Genomic DNA, 17,556 nt, shown 5'->3' with positions numbered 1-17,556 from the left:
CAGGAATGCAGCACTGCCCACGAAGGAGTCTGGCTGAAGAAAAGCACACTTGAGTCTGACTGAGACTCTAGATTTAAGTACCAAATTACAGGAAATCCAGAGGGACAGAGGAGTCTGCTAAATACCATCTTGGGGCTGCAAAAATCAAAAAACAAACCTCCTGACTCTGGCAAACTCTACAGTCAGATAACCCAGTTTCTTCAAAAATCAGTTGTGAGGGCTTCCCTGGTGGCGCAGTGGTTGAGAGTCTGCCTGCTGATGCAGGGGACACGGGTTCGCCCCGGTCCGGGAAGATCCCACATGCCGCGGAGGGGCTGGGCCCGTGAGCCATGGCCGCTGAGCCTGCGCGTCCAGAGCCTGTGCTCCGCAACGGGAGAGGCCACAACAGTGAGAGGCCCGCGTACCGCAAAAAAAAAAAAAAAAAAAATCCTTTTTAGGAACCTCTGCCATCTTCCTTTCTCACTGTAAAATGGGCATAATAAGTGACCACCCTCTGACACAGTCCTGAGGACAAGAGAGGGAAAAGCCAGTTGAAGTTGGGCTGGCGGTAAGCATTGTCCCTTCCCCATCTTCCTGGAAAATGCAGGAATTCAAGAGTTAGGGCTAGGGGCTTCCCTGGTGGCACAGTGGTTGAGAGTCCGCCTGCCGATGCGGGGGACACGGGTTCGTGCCCCGGTCCGGGAAGATCCCACATGCCGCGGAGCGGCTAGGCCCGTGAGCCATGGCCGCTGAGCCTGCGCGTCCGGAGCCTGTGCTCCGCAACGGGAGAGGCCACAACAGTGAGAGGCCCGCGTACCGCAAAAAAAAAAAGAAAAAAAATCAGTTGTGAGAAGAAAGTTAAACATGAAGGCGACGCGAGAAAGGACCTGAGACGCATTGACCAATGTATGGGCCTTATTTGGATTCTGATACAAATACACTGGGGGTTGAAAAAAATAATAGTAACTGTGGACACAGACTGTGTATTTGCTGGTAACACAGGGTGAAATGATACTGTGTCTACAAATGCTTTAAAATAATTTGGAAGGAGGGCAGTTGGGTTGGGATACAGATGAAACAAGACTAGCCATGGACAGGTAATTGATAGGGTGTCCACATGTGTGTTCATGATACTATTCCATCTACTTAGGAATGTATTTGAAAGTTTTATAATTAAATTAAAAATACTGTGAATTAATAGGGAATAGCTTGACATTTTGTTCCTCTATGCAGTGCATTGAGAAGTACGTGTCATCTGTATAGAATTGTTGCCAGTAATATCTGAGTCTATCAGAAAACAATCACATAAGCTCATAATGTGTGACATTCTACAAGGCAGTTTTCTTGGGTTGTCTACAAAATGTCAGTGTTATGAAAAGCAACGAAAAAATAATGTCATAAAAAAACAATCAAATACAATGCATGATTCTTTCTTGAGCGGATCCCTTTTGCCCTTAAAAAGTTATGAAAGGGGCTTCCCTGGTGGCGCAGTGGTTGAGAGTCCACCTGCCGATGCAGGGGACATGGGTTCGTGCCCCGGCCCGGGAAGATCCCACATGCCGCGGAGCGGCTGGGCCTGTGAGCCATGGCCGCTGAGCCTGCGTGTCCAGAGCCCGTGCTCCGCAACGGGAAAGGGAGGCCACAACAATGAGAGGCTTGTGTACCGCAAAAAAAAAAAAAAGTTATGAAAGATATTTTGGGTACAATGCAGACATTTGAATATGGATTCATAATACATGATATTATTGAATTAATATTAATTATTTTAGGTATGATGATGGTTATGTGGTTCTTCAGCAGGGTGTCCTTATTCTTAGGAGAAGTGTATGGAAGTATTTTAGGGTGAATTGTATGGTGTCTGCAAATTACTTGAAACATACATGGATTAGGTTGCTGCATTTTAAATCACTATTTTCCTAGGTTGGAAACATTCAAATATCAGCAAATGCCTGAGATTCAACCTAACACTTGTTGAAAGATAGAGAAAAAAGCAAATGGGGGGCTCTGGGTGAAGCATATACAAATGTTTGCACTATTCTTTCACCTTTCTATGTGTTTGAACTTTTTCGAAATAGTTAAGAACAAACAGGTAATCAGCGTACAAAAATGAACTCTCAGCAAATACATATTTGTTAGACTAAGTGTGCTGACGATATTCTCTCTGGCAATAATTGCCTGTAATCGTGTTTAATAGAATTAATTCTAAACTAAGATGGATTCAGAATACAGAAAAGACGAAAAGCTTTATTTCATTGTATGAACTTTCATGTGACAAAGAACAGAAAAATAAAGAACTATAGGTGGAAATTAAGAAAAGAGTTTAGTGATGTCTTAAGGAATTTTTTTTTTTTTTTTTTAACGTGGATGACATTTAAAGACAGATCCACTGTAGGAGAAAATTTTCTTATTTTTTGTCAAGAGATCAAAAATGGCTTTTATCTAGGCATGGCGTCAACACTCCTTGTAAGATAGGATATATCTCTAGAATTTGAAAAAGAAAAACTCTTATCCTCTTCCACCCCTTCCCTGGTTGCCATGAGGTGTCAAGTTGAGGCACATTTTGCTCAGGGTTATTGGGGTCTTGTGAGCAACTATGGCAGATTGATAAAGTCATGAGATGGTAATTCCTACTCCGCTACAAAATTTCCCTAAGTGATTATAACAGCCCCTGATATCATTCTCCTTTTTTCAATCCAAACAGATCCCTAAAGAAGTGGCTGACATCTTTAACGCCCCCAGTGATGATGAAGAGTTTGTCGGTTTCCGAGATGATGTTCCCATGGAAACCCTGTCATCAGAGGAGAGCTGCTATAGTTTTGACTCACTGGAGTCAGGGAAGCAGGTATGGGTGCCTCCTTTCAAGGCAGGCGTATCCGTCTGGAAGCTTGGATCTTGGTTCGGATATTCTTTTACTTGAACATGGTCTGAGACTGGTGGTATCAGTTAATTGTCGAGCATCTTATTTTATTAGTGTTACACCTTCATGTTTCAAGCAACTGGTGAGGGTACCTCGCTCAGTTTTGCTGTTTAAATCCTTTCTATGTACAATCTTTTTTTTTTTTTTTTTTTTCAGTAAAGGGGACCTCACATGATCAAATCCGTTTTCTTTGCCACCTTGGGGCTGCAGCCTGTGGCCAGGCTGCATTTGGAGCGCTCCCACACAGCTGGCGGGGTAGGGCTGATCCCCCAGCGGTAGCGTAGGAGTGTGTGGTTACCATAAGACACATGGCCTCTGTGCTGCTGTGGTGAGGCTCTGTCTGCACCTCACTCATGGGATTGCTGGCGAGAGCATTGTTCTTTCTTTAATTCCTTTGATCTGTGGCAGACACAAGTTGCAGTTCTTGGAGAGGTAGATTCCTGGAGGTTTATGTTGTGATTTGGCAGGAGCATGGCCAAAGTATCCAGGCTTCCGTGGCATTTTTTTCTGAGTTCATTTGTGGCACTCAGGATTCCTCATTCTCCCTCGACCATGGCCTCTCCTAAAAGGCTGTGAGTTAAACCCACCTAGCTTCCACTGGGCAAGTAGAGGAAGGCAGGCAGTTAATTATGTAAGTGAAGCCCCCGCTTGATGGCAGTGTGTGTGGTCTCCTCACCTTATTTGATGCCTCTGCATCATTTGACACCCCTCCCCCCCCCCAGCCACCTGCTTCCACTCCCCTTGGTCTCTTTCTCTTACACCTTTTGTTCTTGGTTGTCATCCCTTCTACTTCCTGTCCCCATCTGTGGATGTTCTCCAAGATTTTATCTTCAGACCTTTCCACTTAATGATCTCAGTGCCTGGCCTGGTCTCAGCCATTGCCTCCTGGTTCTCTGTGGTTTGGCTCTTCCCTCCAGCCCCAGATGTACTTCTGACAGCCACTTGGATCCGTCGTCATTGCTCAAGGGAGATCTGAAACTCACCATTTTCCCTCCCTGGTTGTCTGTCTTCCCCATTTTTGTCTCCAACTTTGGAGCTCTTGACGCCTCCTGTTTCCTCACCCATCTCCTCAAGTCCCTTGCAGGAGTTGATGAATCTTCTGCCATGTTCCTCACCTCCATCCCTTCCCGTCTCTTCCCTCCTCAGCTCCTGTGGTTCTCATAGCCCTTACCGCAGGTGTGGGACTGAGCTCTGGTCACCATCCTCCCCTGTTCAGAAATCGCCAGTCCCTCCGTTCGAATGTGGTCAGGCTGTGAGGGGCAGCCTGTTGGGTCCAGTGTGAGTGGCCCTCTGAGCGGCGCGGGACGTTGTGTGAAGCGCCGGCACGAGCCTGGCGGGCAGCAGGCCTTAAGGAACAGAGCGGCCGCTCTTGCTGCTGTGCCGACTGCCCCTTCTCATGTGCCCTCACACCTGCCCCCAGTCCAGCCCTGCTCCCGAGTCTGACCCCAGTATGCATTCCGTGGCCCGTGACAACATGCTTTTCATGCAGAGTGCCCTTAATTCACTATCTCCCTGGGAAGGTGCAGGCGCTGTTATTATTCCTGTTTCACGGGTGACGAAACTGAAGTGTGGGGAGGTGAAGTGACTTGGTCTGAGGCCTCACATCTGAGAAGTGGCCGGGCTGGGATGTTCCTAATCTAGGAGCCCCACTTCTCAGCCTCGTGCCTTGCACGGCTCTCTCCTGTGGGCTTTGCAGCAGTAGACCAGAAACTGCATCCATGCCCCCCGCATGCACTGTTCTGCCCGCTGTGCACACTGGTACAGGCTCTTCATCCTGCCTCTGTGCGCTCTCAGCATCTTTCTAGCCTCTAGCCCAGTTTAGATGCAGGTCAAATGATTCTGCTCCCATGAAGTCTTAACTGGATTTTCTTTCTTTCTGTGCGCCATGTTGTGTGTGTCTCCCTTACAACACTGATCCTCGCCATGGTGACCTGTGGACTTGTCCAGCTCCCTTACTAAATGACAAGCTCCTTGATGGAAGGGGCCTCATACTTGAACGGTGCTTTCCAGCTTCCCCGGCTTGGGCTGCTTCCTTGGGTTGTCCCTTTCCTCTTGTTTCATACGTCCAGTGCCCATGGGCGAAGGAGCACCCATGGGGCGGAACTGAGGTGGGATACTTGTCTGACTGGTTCAGCCACCATGACTTCCAGTCTGTTTCTTCACGTCCCATGAGCTTCAAAATAAAAAAAAAAAGTCACCACTCTGTTAGCTTCTCTTCTGATCTGTTATTTGCTTATGTTCTTTTTGTTTTTGTTTTTGTTTTTTTTTGAGGTACGCGGGCCTCTCACTGCTGTGGCCTCTCCCGTTGCAGAGCACAGGCTCCGGACGCGCAGGCTCAGCGGCCATGGCTCACGGGCCCAGCCGCTCCGCGGCACGTGGGATCCTCCCGGACCGGGGCACGAACCCCGGCAGGCGGACTCTCAACCACTGCGCCACCAGGGAAGCCCTGCTTATGTTCTTGATCACGGTAGATGCAGGTCACCAAAGCCCACAACATACTGTCTAGTAGTGATTTTAAAGGCTAACGGCCAGATTTCGGAGAACAAAGAGCTGTGTGAGGCTTGTAACCAGGGACACAGGAGACTGTGGAGTGGATGTTCGCTTTGTTACAGACCCCCATTAAAGATGGTTTTTACACCCTGTGAAATCAGGAGAATAAAAGCATGGGCCTTGGTTTAGGGCTGCAGCTGAGTTGTTTTCTCTATCAGAACTGGCCACCAAAGATACTGATCTCTCCCAGGCTGACTGCTGCCTGTGACACCAGCTCAAAGCACAGAAAGAGCCAGGGGACTGGCAGGTTGGAACCTGCTGTTCCAAGGCATGACCTGTTCAGGCTCCAGCCAGGGACTTTGGGTAGATGACGAAGTGTGCACATGGGCCCCATTGCCCTGCAGCAGCCTGCAGGGGCTGGCCCAGGGCTCTTGAGCCAGATGTTTCCTGCCCTCGGAGGTGGTGGGTTTCCTTGGGAGCCAACCGCGCACCATTCTTCATGACAGACCCTGGCCTGCTGCTTCCCCACCTGGACCCCACACACTCCGGATCCATTTTAACCCACCGAGAGAAGCCGCGTGAACTTGTACGTAGTGTGTGCAGCAGTGCCGGCGCTGGTCTCCCTAAAGCACAATTTGAATTTCACTTTAAAGAAACTTCCCTTTTGTGTGTGAATTTTTTTTTTTTTTTAAGCAGCTGCACCACAGCTATCAACAAAGGGATGAAGTAATTTACATCTGAGCACAGTCACTCCATTTACCCATAATAATTCACAGGAGACATTTTTAAGCTTAAAAAGATGCCGGGTATAGGCATTTCTTTCTTTTTCCCCCCGGGAAGTTTTTCCACTCGTCTGTTACGTCTGTTTTTCTCCAGAGACTGATCATCCGAGGTCGAAGAAGTATATAATTAAAGTCAGGGAAAAGGCCGGCAGGGAGATAAAGATTCTCCAGCCGCATGTGCTGTCAAGAGGGGTCATACCCCTGCATCAGGGGTAGGAGGGGAGACGTCAGAGGCAGCAGGGGACATGGACTCCAGGCCTGGCTGCCAGCTTGGAGGAGGCTGGTTTGTGGGTCTCCGTTCTGTAAAGCCATTCTTGCTTTTCCCCTCCTCTCTTTCAAGCATGCCATTTATTTTTATGAGTTCAGACGAAAGAAAAAGTCACTACTGGAACACGTCCTTTCTGAGTCAGCCGTGTAACATCTTTCCTCGGGCTCCCTTGCTACCTGCCGGCGGTGGCTGCTTCTCACCTCCTGCGGGAGAGGGACTCCCTAGCGGGCAGCGGAGCAACTGCGTGCCCCTCCGCGGTGGGCGGGGCGGGGTGGGGTGTGGAAGCCTCCAGCCCTGTCCTGCCCGGAGGCGTGCTGTCTGTTAACCAGGCGTCTCCCCTGGGAGGAGGCGGCTTGGGATAGCTGTTGGAAAGGAAAGCCAGCGTGCGTGGAGGAGCCAGGGCCAGGTCTTCTCTTCCACGTGTTTTCGGTCCTGTGTGAACGCAGGCGCTCCTGATGGCCCGCCCCGGTGGGAGAAACTGAATTCCATCAGCCCCTAGCGGGCACACCAGCTGATAGAGGCTGCGGCCATTCTGGCTTCTTGAAATTGTTCAATCTGTGGGTCTAACTTTCTGCAAACTATGGAAAATATGTATATATACGTGTGTTTTTATTGTGGTAAAAGCTACATAAAATTTACCATTTTAACCATTTTTAAGTGCGGTAAGTCCCAGTGTGCTGCCTGCAAGACACTGAGAGGCGTTACAGCGTCTTGAGGCCTTCACCATTATCTGTTGCCAGAATGTTTTCATCGTCTCACACAGAAACTCTGTCCCCATTAAACAGTAACTGCCCTTGTCCCCAGCTCCTGCCAGCCTCTGTTCTTCTTTCTTTCTCCATGACATATGTGTGTTTTTGATTTAGCAGGATGTGCGTTTCCAGTCCAAAACCTTCACAGAAGAGCTAAGGAGAATTTTTAGAGAGGACAGTGACTCAGAGACGGAAGATTTTGAAGGATTCACGCAGAGTGATCTGAATGTTAACAGTAACGCAGAAGTAATGGTAATAATTATCAACGTGAGGGAGGGTGGGTTGTAATATTTTTAGTCCTGGTTCCGAATTGTATTGTTACTTGTAAGAAGTCACTTTACACATGAAAAGGTTTTACTTTTTCTTACATGTTCATCTTATAAGCCAGTTAACAAAATATAAAGGTTTTACTTTTTCTCACAGTGTCCAGCTTCTAAGCCAGTTAGCTAAATGTAAACTTGGCTATTCTTGGCCAGGTGAATTCCTGGCCCACCAGTCCATTATTCTCTTAGAGAAAATCCACTTGGCTTTCCTGGGTGCCTTTGGAGTCTGGGGGGATGTGTCCCAGGCGTCCCTTATTATCCTTATCAGAGAATTTATTTCAGACTTCTTTGAACCTCTTTTATCTGAAAAGAGGAGGGTCTGAGAGTAACAAGTTCCTGAAAGTCGTTTTCTGTTGTGCGCCAAGTAATGTTCTTAGGTTTGGAGTTGATTTGGCAAAAATTTAGCTGTGGTACAAACTTAAGAGTTTTGTCTGTGCATTCTTGATTTGGATCACGACGTGCTTTTTAATGATAAAGATGACCTGGGCTTGTCTGATTCCTAAGGGAAATCTGCCCTCAGCCCTTTGCCATCAAGAGACTTGTTGGTTGATCTCTTTTTTTTCCCATGTGTTTAGTAGGCCAGTTGACTGCCGACCAGTATTTGGATCTCAGGGTAACTTTGAAGAACAGCCTTTGGATTTTTTTTAGGCATAAAAATGTTTTTTACTAACTGAAAAATAGCATACATTTATCTCAGAAAATCAATACACCACTTCCTTCTTTGGTATCAAGATAAGGGATAGAGCGGTTAAACCTCATTACGTTCAGAAGCTCCCAGAGAAGCACTCCTGGCGTGGAACCTGTATAGGTGTTTAAATAAGCTGTAACCAGTAGTGTCCCTTTGTCCTTCACCTTTTCCTGGGGGGACTTAAGGCCTGAAAGCCTTAATGGTAGGCTGCCTTGCTCGATGGTGATTTATTTCTGTGAATAGCAACACAGACCTGTGCCAACCTATCGGCCTCAGCCCCCCGCCCCTTGGCTTTCTTTACAGAAGTTATTTGCATGGCAGTTCATGTGTTCTGGCCAGCAAGGCTCTGGTTTCTAGATCCTTCCAAACCCTGATGGGTATCATCTACTCTTAGTGACTTGTTTATCTTCTCTTCTTTAGCTAAGTAATTTTGGGATATTCAAAGAATTTGTTTCCAGCATGCAAAAGTGAATTACCCCCAGCACTTTTTTTTTGGTTTTCTTCCAAATCTGTACATTTAGGGAATGAATCGTGACATGTTACGTTGACTCTGATGTAACTCATAGCTCAGGGCAGGTCCACCTGTACATTTATTTTGAAATTCAGTGAGAAAGTAAGCCTTGTTGCCTCCTCACCCAACCTCCTGCCCACCCTAGTGAGTAGTGGTGAGACCACCTTTTTGGCAATAGGGTATGACTCTACGTTGGTGTCTAGTGGTCTTGTAGCCAGACGTGGAACTGCCGCAGCCGTGGTGCTGGCTCTCAGGTTGGAGTCTGCACTGGTGGCTCTTTCCGTACTTCAGTCCTTTGTAGTATGCTACTCCACGGCCTTGGTAAAGAGACGTGGCTTAGACGGCGATTATGATAAATGAATAAAGCCAGTCAGGGGAGATAATTCCTCTGAAGTCCTCCAACACTGTCTTCTAAAATAGATTCCTCTGAGCCCACTATTTGGAATTCCAAAGCTACTAATGTGGAGAGTTCAGGATATTAAAACAAATAGGTAACTCCGTACAGTACAGTCTTATTTCTCTGCTTGGCTTTTTGTGCCTTGATACATACACCAAGGTTTGGAAGTTGTCTTTTTTTTTTTTTTTAACATTCATATTCCTTAGTTCCTCTTAGTTTGGCCTATCATCATAATGTTTGCTGGTTTTAAGTGGTGTTGGCATCTCTGGTACCCATAAGGTCACAGGTAAATGGTATTTAAAAAATAAAACATGGCCTATTATTAGGCATGGCTTTGAGTTAAAACGTCTCCTTTGGGACGGCACCTGGCTTTATTTTTCCAATCCACTCGAGGGGTAGGGACTGCAGAGGGGCCTTCTCCCACTGACCCGCACTGGCGTCACCCCAGGGGCTCGAGCCTTCTTCGGCATGTGGGTCCTTCCCGGACCGGGGCACGAACCCGTGTCCCCTGCGTCGGCAGGCGGACTCTCAACCACTGAGCCACCAGGGAATCCCTGTCTGCTTTTTTCTTCCCCTCCCGCCGCTTTGTTTTTAACTTGAGTCCAGCTGGAATTTGGGGGGGGTGGTCACCGAGGAAGAAGCAGAGTCATCAACTGAATCCCAGGCGGCTCCTGGTGCTGTTCTCAGCTCTCCTCACAGCCTGAGTCCCTGAACAGAGGTGCCCAGGCTACACTGTCCAGCCTGTGGTCAAGGAAAGAGGCCAGGCGATGACCTTGATCCCAATGTTTAAACCCATCTCTGCTGTTGCTAAGAGTCCTTTGCATCTGAGATGTCCCCTTGCTGTTGCCTTCCATTCTTACTGTGTTCTCACGTGTGAAACCAAGTTATGTTTTAATGCTGGAGACCTTTGCTGAGTGGAGACTGAAAATTGAGGCTGAGAATTGCTTGAGCTGACCGAACAGGTGCCTGCAGCCACCTGCAGAGCTGTCTGCCTGATTGCACCCCATGGCGCTGCGGGTTTACAGAAAGGGGAGGAGGCTTCCCTTGAGTGAGGACCCAGTGTATCCTGGGGATGAGGTTCCGCCACTGACCCCGATGGCAGGTCATCTGCCTGCTCCTTGGTCACTGCACTAAAATGAAGTCAGCTCTCCTGTCCCTCTTACTCGTGAGTTCTGTTCCAGCTAGTTAGCGCAGAATGGTATTTTATTTTTCACTCAGCACTCCATTTTTATCTGAGGATACCTCTGATGTCATGCACACCCTTTTCTTTGTTCCCATATTCCTGGGCTCCCAGGTGTGCCAGCTTGGCTGGTCCGCTGGGGAGGAGCCCACCTCGTCAGCGTTTGGCTTCCAGCCTGATGCTCTCAAGAGAACACAGTCTGCCGGTGGGTGTGGCTGGGCCAGAGCGCGTAGCAGCCTGCTCTTTGATTTTGTTCATCTACAAACTACTTGCTCATTTAACTGAAGAGTTCAGAGGGAACTACCAATAGGAAGGGAGAGCTTTCAACTAGTCATTGTTTTCCTAAAATACTGTCAGAGTGGTTGTAAGTGTGTGTCTTTCTGAAGGTTTGTTTATAGGCACTGTCTTTGTTCTTTCTCTCATTTCATTAGCTCGTGGAGTCAGAGCTCAGTGATGATGGTAAAGCATCTTTCATGAGTGAGGAAGAGGAAGATGAGGAAGAAAAGGCTCCACCTAGAAGCAGCAGGCCGAGAAGAAGCAGTATTGGTCTTCGAGTAGCCTTTCAGTTCCCCACCAAGAAACCGGCAAAAAATGCCGGTAAGAACAGTTCTCCTGAGCCGTTGTTTTCTGGCTCGCACATACAGGACAGTAAGAATGGAATTCTCGGAAGAAAGACAAGCTGCAGACAGAGGAAGGAAAGGGAAGATTCTGCCTCTGAGTCTGAGGATGACTCCAGGGACGAGGGCCAGGAGAGCTCAGATGCCCTGCTGAAAAGGACCATGAACATCGAGGAGAACAAAGCCATGGTAAGGCCGCGCGGCCCACGACAGCCACTGCTGGGGCTCCCAGGGCTGCGTCCTCACAGCCGCTGCTGCTTTGACTTCGGTCAGAAAGTGTGCTCTGGGCATTGTGGGTTCTTTCTCTTTTCTTGGACCCCAAGCGGTTATCACCTGATTAGCTCTGGTTTGGGAACAGAGACTCCCGGGACCATTTTTAGCCCCCTCCACAGTGCCATGGACTAAACGCCATTGACTGTTGATCAGGTTATGTTGCAGATATGCAGTGGTATTTTACAGAGATGAGAGGGCCTGTTCCCGGCAGAAAGAAGCAATGTGTAAACGTGGGTGTCATGAAGCCCACTTAGAAGTTGCTTTGTGCAGGTCAGGCAGGCAGCTTTCAAGCTAGATGCTGTAGTGTCAAGATATCAGCTAAAGGAATGAAAGGGCTCTAGGTATTAAAAGGAACTGAGCAGTTTTGAATCACTTTAAAATGTTTTCACCAGAATAATTAATGGAACAAGGTGAAATCTTTGTGTATTCGGTTCTTCTCTGTGTGGTCAGTAACTGTGGTTTCCTTCATAATTTTATACACACAGAATTTAAGAAAATCATACCCATCATCATCACTTTTAGTATTTTGGTATATTTTTTTCTTTAATATTTTCTTTTTAAAAAGCATAATTTAATGATACTGTATATGCAGTCTTATTATATGTCTATTAAGTTGCTGAAGAAAATATAAAGCCTACTTTGGGGTGTAATTTATCCAGAGACACATTTGTGCTCAGTTAAGAGAAATTTTTAGCGTCGTTATCTCTCTGCATCTTTAAAATAAGAACTATGAGGGCTTCCCTGGTGGTGCAGTGGTTGAGAGTCCACCTGCCGATGCAGGCAGGGGACACGGGTTCGTGCCCCGGTCCGGGAAGATCCCACATGCCGCAGAGCGGCTGGGCCCGTGAGCCATGGCCGCTGAGCCTGCGTGTCCGGAGCCTGTGCTCCGCAACAGGAGAGGCCACAACAGTGAGAGGCCCGCGTACTGCAAAAAAAAAAATAAGAAGAAGAACTATGTTCATGATTTTAGGATTTATGGGTGACACCCATACCTCTGTGTAAGTCTAAAACTAAAAGGAATCCTAATTAAATTGTATGATTGGCACGTTAATGCCTGTTATTTGGTGTTCTTAGGTGTTTATTTGGGAATATTTTCATAAATTATTTTTATTGATAAGAAATGAACCAACTTCAAGAATCAGTGTTTCGGAGCTCTGAACAACTGCCAGAATGATCTAGTTGGGCCTTTTCTGTTGTGAACATGATGAAACTTGATTCGGGTGGGCAAAATGATAGGTTCCAGGGTCACACTGAGAGTTAGTAGCCCAGTCACGATTCTAACCGCATGCTCCAGGCCTTGGACCTTCCAGGACAGTTTTCATCGCGTCTTCTCCTTCTACCTAAGGAACGGGCATAGATTTTATTCCTCTCATGCTATCAGCATCTCACCTGCGTAGATAAAAATCTTTACATGTGAGGTTAAACAAGTAACAACTGCTGAGATCTTACGTAAACTACAAGTTTCTCACGGCTTCAAACTGGAAGGCTTGTGATAAACGTGTTAGATGAAGTAGACGTGGCAATATTTATGCACGATCCTTTCTCTCTTCTGAACTTCAGCTTGCTCAGTTATTGGCGGAATTGAACTCAATGCCAGATTTCTTCCCGCTCCGAACCCCGAACTCAGCTTCTTCCGTAAGTGGAACTCCTTATATGTATTGATTCCAGTACTCATGCACACAGTCGGTTGCTAGATGGCTTTCGTTTCCAGAAAGCAGCCAGCTGTGTGTGTCTGTGCTCTCTCACCTGCAGAAGAAGAAAGCAGTGAGGCGGGCCTTCTCAGAGGGACAGATCACACGGCGCACCAACCCGGCTCGGAGCGCACGGCCTCCCGAGAAGTTCGCCCTGGAGAACTTCACCGTGTCGGCCGCCAAGTTCGCAGAAGAGTTCTACAGTTTCAGAAGAAGGAAGACAACAAGCGGGGTATTTTCTGACTATAATGAACCAATGCTTCTTTGTCTAAGCCAGCGGTCCTCGCACGTGAGCGTTCATCACAGCCCTCTGGGGCTCGGTGAGAGGGCTGAGGTTCTGACTCGGTAGGTCTGCAGCAGCTGAGAAGTTGCATTTCAGCCAAGTTCCCAGATGCTGTGGGTACTCCTGAGACCGCACTCGGAAAAGAACCCCGGGCCTAAGCTTGCGCTTGATCTAAGCTGTAGGCCACGAAGCGGGTCCTTCCTCTAAACTGAGCAATGGTTAGGACCCCAGCTTCATCTCCAGTGGAGGCTGTAAAGGGCTGATAACGGCAGCAGGTGGCTTCGTGGTTTTGCTTGTGGGCAAGTATAGTGATGTCTCTGGTCTTTCTGTTTAGGAATGGGGACTTTGGAGTGCTTTCAGTCTAGAGCAAGACACTTTGGACCCTTCCTATTTGTGGCTTTGGCTGTTCAGTGTGGTTCACTTCCCCGGCCTCACAGAGCTTGCCGCAGGCGACCATTCACTGGTCAGGGGAACCCTGAGCTGTGGTTTATCGTTCTGTGTCACCTTGCTATCAGGGAGGCCTGGCACTAAGGACAGGAGCTCAGCAAATGACTAAAATGTGTGAATGACTTCAGGGAAATAGAAGAGGGACCTAGTCAACATTCATGGTCCTAGAGCTCTGAGGAGCTTAAAACTTCGATAATTTTTTTTTAACCGCCCAAACCATCTCATGCCCAGTTCTGCTTTGGCTCGTTCTGCAGGGGAGATGCCAGGGATATCGACGACGTCGCCGTGTGTCTTCTTTTCGGCCAGTGGAGGACATCACTGAAGAGGACTTGGAGAACGTGGCCATAACTGTTCGAGATAAAATCTATGATAAAGTTCTGGTAAAGTATATCTGATGAATAATTCACATGATCGTGACTTATACTGGGAGTCCCAGGCACTGGTATTTGAAATCCTGCCTTGTTTTAAACTGTATCTGGGCTTACGCACTTGTGCCGTCTCCCCAGGGCGCAGAGCCCCATGGGCTCCGAGTTGGAGCAGCTATAACTGGGAAAGGGGAGACAGGTCTCTCTGGGGGATGCATATTATCTGTGGGGGGAATCAGGGGTGTAGTCTGGAAAAGCACAGTTGTAATTGTTATATTTTAAATAGGTTTTATGTTTTAAACGTTGAAAAACAGAATACACTTTTATAACCAACAGAAATGTATTTCCAATGTAGTATTAACACATATTGAAAACGTATGTATAATATATATTTTATATAACCAACAGAAACTAAAGTTTGATCGAATATCTTTGGTAGGTAGGAAGGAAATGTGTTAAGTTTTAAAATGGTAATGTAGTGGATGGCTTTGTGTTGTTTTGCATCCTTTTTAGATAATGAGACAGTGTCTTAAATACTATTAAAAGGTTTTCAATTTAATTGCCAACGTTTTAAAACCAGGAGATTTCATCCTGAACGTAACCGGATTGCTAGGAACTGGGTTGGAGCCGTGTGATGCTGCCCAGGGCTTATCATCACTCAGTCACCTGTCACCCCTGTGGGCTCCGGTCTCTCCCATCATTTCTGTCCAGCTGATCATTTCATTTCTTCCAGGCTCCCTGCTCAGTCTCATCTGCCCTAAGAGGTTTCTCTGGCCCCAGAACTAAAAGCGCTTACAGGCTGCCAGATAGTGCCAGTGTTTGTACCAGAGAAACAGCACTGCTCGATTCTGGGGGAGAGGCAGGGCTGCTTCGTGCACTTAGGATATCCGTGTGGCCTCGTGGGCCTCCCCCTCCAAATCCCATGTTCACCACCCACCGCCTTCCGCCTCAGGGTAACACTTGCCACCAGTGTCGGCAGAAGACTATTGACACCAAGACGGTGTGTCGGAACCAGAGCTGCGGCGGGGTGCGAGGACAGTTTTGTGGGCCTTGCCTGCGGAATCGCTACGGGGAGGACGTGAGATCGGCGCTGCTGGACCCGGTAGGCACAGTGCTCGCCTCGGCCTGAGGGGAGCCGAGGGAGCTCCCCCTCCCTCGGTGAGGGGAGCGAGCTGAGGACGGGGCTCCTGAGCCCTCTATCGGGTACCTGCAGCTGCAGAGCTCTGGGTTTTGTAGACCCACCTCACCACCCTCCTTTTCATTCTGCCTCTTGAGACTGGCAGCAATGAAAAGTAGAGTTTCCTGCCCTACAGATAGGACCGGAGAAAAGAGTGCGTTTCGCTTTCCAGGGTCAGAGGCAAGCTTTCTTAGAGTCAGGGTTTGTACAGGCGAGCCTGTGTCCCCTTCCTCCAGCAGCGTCCTTTACCTTGGATTTGCCGGGGCCAGGCCCAGGGGGGTGGGTATACCGCGGTGTAGGGTGCTTTCTGTGCGCACCTGCGCTGCTCTGAGATTTCACGTCTGTTAGTGCCGTTTATTTCAGTTGTTATTCTTTTAGCCTCCCAACACCTTGGTTCTCTCTGTAAAGTGAGATAATACATAGTATGGGGGTTAGTGTGTATGCCCCTGAACCTGGGCAGTCTGGCTCCAGAGTCTGTGCTCTTAACTGCTGCAAGACCTCTTATGCAGCAGTCATGGGGGTAAATAGACTGTCCCTAGTTTGCAGGTGAATGTAAACTGCTACTCAGGTTGAGTGACTTGAGAAACCCTATGCTCTCAGAAGCAGGGCCGACCTCCTGGGCATGTGACCTGTGAAGTAGTAAGGGGCCCTGCACGTGCTCTGATACCTGAAATTCTCCAAACCTTTTTGAACATACGTCTACTAACTATGCACCTGGTCCTGTTTAAAACCAACACGTTTCAGTGTTTCTGCATGCGTGATCTGGGGTGATCAGCCTTTCTGGACGTTTTTGAAACATGCGAGGGGAAGGAGACATTAGTACCTGTCACAGGGTGAAGGATGATCTGAAGAGTCTCACGTGATTAAAGATTGGTGGAGAGGCTGAGTGATCCAGGCTCAGTCAGAAGCTCATCTCGCGGGGAGAGCCTGTTGATAACGGGGGCATTTCTGCTGCCACTGCTTCCCTAGGGTTGGGTGTGTCCTCCCTGCCGGGGCATCTGCAACTGCAGTTACTGTCGGAAGCGTGATGGTCGCTGTGCCACAGGCATCCTCATTCATCTGGCCAAGTTTTACGGTTATAATAACGTTAAGGAATATCTGGAGAGGTAAGCCTCACAAATCAAAAACAGAGGTTGTAATTCCCGGGTGCAGCAGGGGAGACCCTCTAGGCAGGTACGGCGTTGCCTTGTTTCAGTCTGAGTCTTAGAAACCACATCGAGTGCCAGTTGTCCTGTGTCTGTCTGCATTGGGCAAGCTCGGGACTGGTATTTTCCCTATCGGGAAGTTCCCTCCTTTGCTAGAATTTCCCCGATTGCCTCCAACAGTAAAGAGTCTACAAGGCAGGCTGAGGGGAAGCTGCGAAGACCCGAGGCAGCACTAAGGAGAGGGGAGGCTTGGGCCACGTGCGCTTGGACGGGGAGGCTGCTTGCAGGGACGTGGGAGTCAGGCGAGTGGCCCTGGGGGCCGGCCCGCACCGCTGTGCGTGCGTGAGGAGTTGGGCCTGAGCTGGTCACAGGAGAGCCGGTTCGGGCTTGGTACTCTGGGGGATGGTTGAGCCTCTAACCTAGGATGCCGCTGTGCTTTTTGCCTCCGTCACACTAATGCTTCCCATTTTTTCTCAGCTTACAAAAGCAGCTGGTAAAAGACAACTAAGAGAAGAACCAGCCAGCTCACCATGGAGGACTCCAACAAGACATGCCATTTGTGCCTAAGATTTCTTATGGTTGTGTTTGTATACAGAAATTCTTTGTAGATCTAAATACTATTTTTCTTTTAAAGATTGTTTGTTTATATACTTCAAAAGATTTCTCAGGAAGATCAGGAAGACGAGAGGAATCGACATACATATGTATACGCAGGCCTGTTTATAGATTGAATTGTTAAAAGCATCTGCAGCTGATTAAAAAACATAGTTTAGATGGGGGGGGGGGTGGAGTTACCCCAGAGAAAACATTGTGTAAGCAGCTCTTGCCTTTGTTGCCTTGATCTTTTACCTCCCAAACCAGTCCCTGGAGGCCAGCTTGGGAGGCCAGCTTGTGACGGGTTACGTCCCCTTTAAGTTTACCTTATCACAAGTGACCATAGTTTAAGCTGCTCTGGGTCATTGGAAATTTATATTGAAAATGTTCCCCTAAATTACAAGGTGCAATTACCCGTAGAGCTTGAGTTTTATTTTTGTTAACACTTGAACAAAAAGTGGACTGTCAGTCAGTCACATTCCGGACACTGGAGGGCTGCTGGCCAGCAGGAGCAGCTGCCAGTGGCTTCTATATTTTAAAAGAATATAAAGGCTAATACTTTTTGTTTATCTATAAGAACTAGGCTCCCACGTGTATGGACCGGGAGGAGACTTCCAACCATATTGTTTCGGAGGTTCAGTGGAACGTTGATGACTGACAATGTGATCTATACTGTACTC

General features: G+C 48.0%; 1 protein-coding gene across 2 annotated transcripts; it reads left to right on the top strand.

Moving 5' to 3' along the window:
• The first annotated feature begins 2,674 nt into the window (after positions 1–2,674).
• CDCA7L (cell division cycle associated 7 like) lies at positions 2,675–16,790 on the top strand. Of its 2 annotated transcripts, XM_007447439.1 has the most exons (9): positions 2,675–2,821; positions 7,300–7,437; positions 10,716–11,090; positions 12,735–12,809; positions 12,930–13,097; positions 13,850–13,975; positions 14,913–15,062; positions 16,107–16,243; positions 16,760–16,790. In XM_007447439.1, the coding sequence occupies exons 1-9, from the start codon at positions 2,759–2,761 to the stop codon at positions 16,788–16,790; spliced, it is 1,263 nt and encodes a 420-aa protein (XP_007447501.1). In that variant the 5' UTR covers positions 2,675–2,758. The 2 variants fall into 2 exon arrangements, with proteins under 2 accessions (XP_007447501.1, XP_007447502.1); XM_007447440.1 differs by lacking the exon at positions 7,300–7,437 and having other exon boundaries at positions 2,684–2,821.
• The last annotated feature ends 766 nt before the right edge of the window (positions 16,791–17,556 follow it).

Source organism: Lipotes vexillifer, unplaced genomic scaffold, assembly GCF_000442215.2.
Source record: "Lipotes vexillifer unplaced genomic scaffold, Lipotes_vexillifer_v1.1 scaffold474, whole genome shotgun sequence".
NCBI classification, from domain to species: Eukaryota; Metazoa; Chordata; class Mammalia; order Artiodactyla; family Lipotidae; genus Lipotes; species Lipotes vexillifer.
This window is presented reverse-complemented; position numbering and strand designations above follow the sequence as displayed.

Excerpts from the sequence above, each read along its gene's own strand:
- CDCA7L (XM_007447439.1), top strand. The coding sequence starts at position 2,759 with ATGGAAACCCTGTCATCAGAGGAGAGCTGCTATAGTTTTGACTCACTG. Across the intron at positions 2,822-7,299 it reads CACTGGAGTCAGGGAAGCAG|CAGGATGTGCGTTTCCAGTC; the intron begins GTATGGGTGCCT and ends TTTTTGATTTAG. Across the intron at positions 13,098-13,849 it reads GAAGGAAGACAACAAGCGGG|GGGAGATGCCAGGGATATCG; the intron begins GTATTTTCTGAC and ends CTCGTTCTGCAG.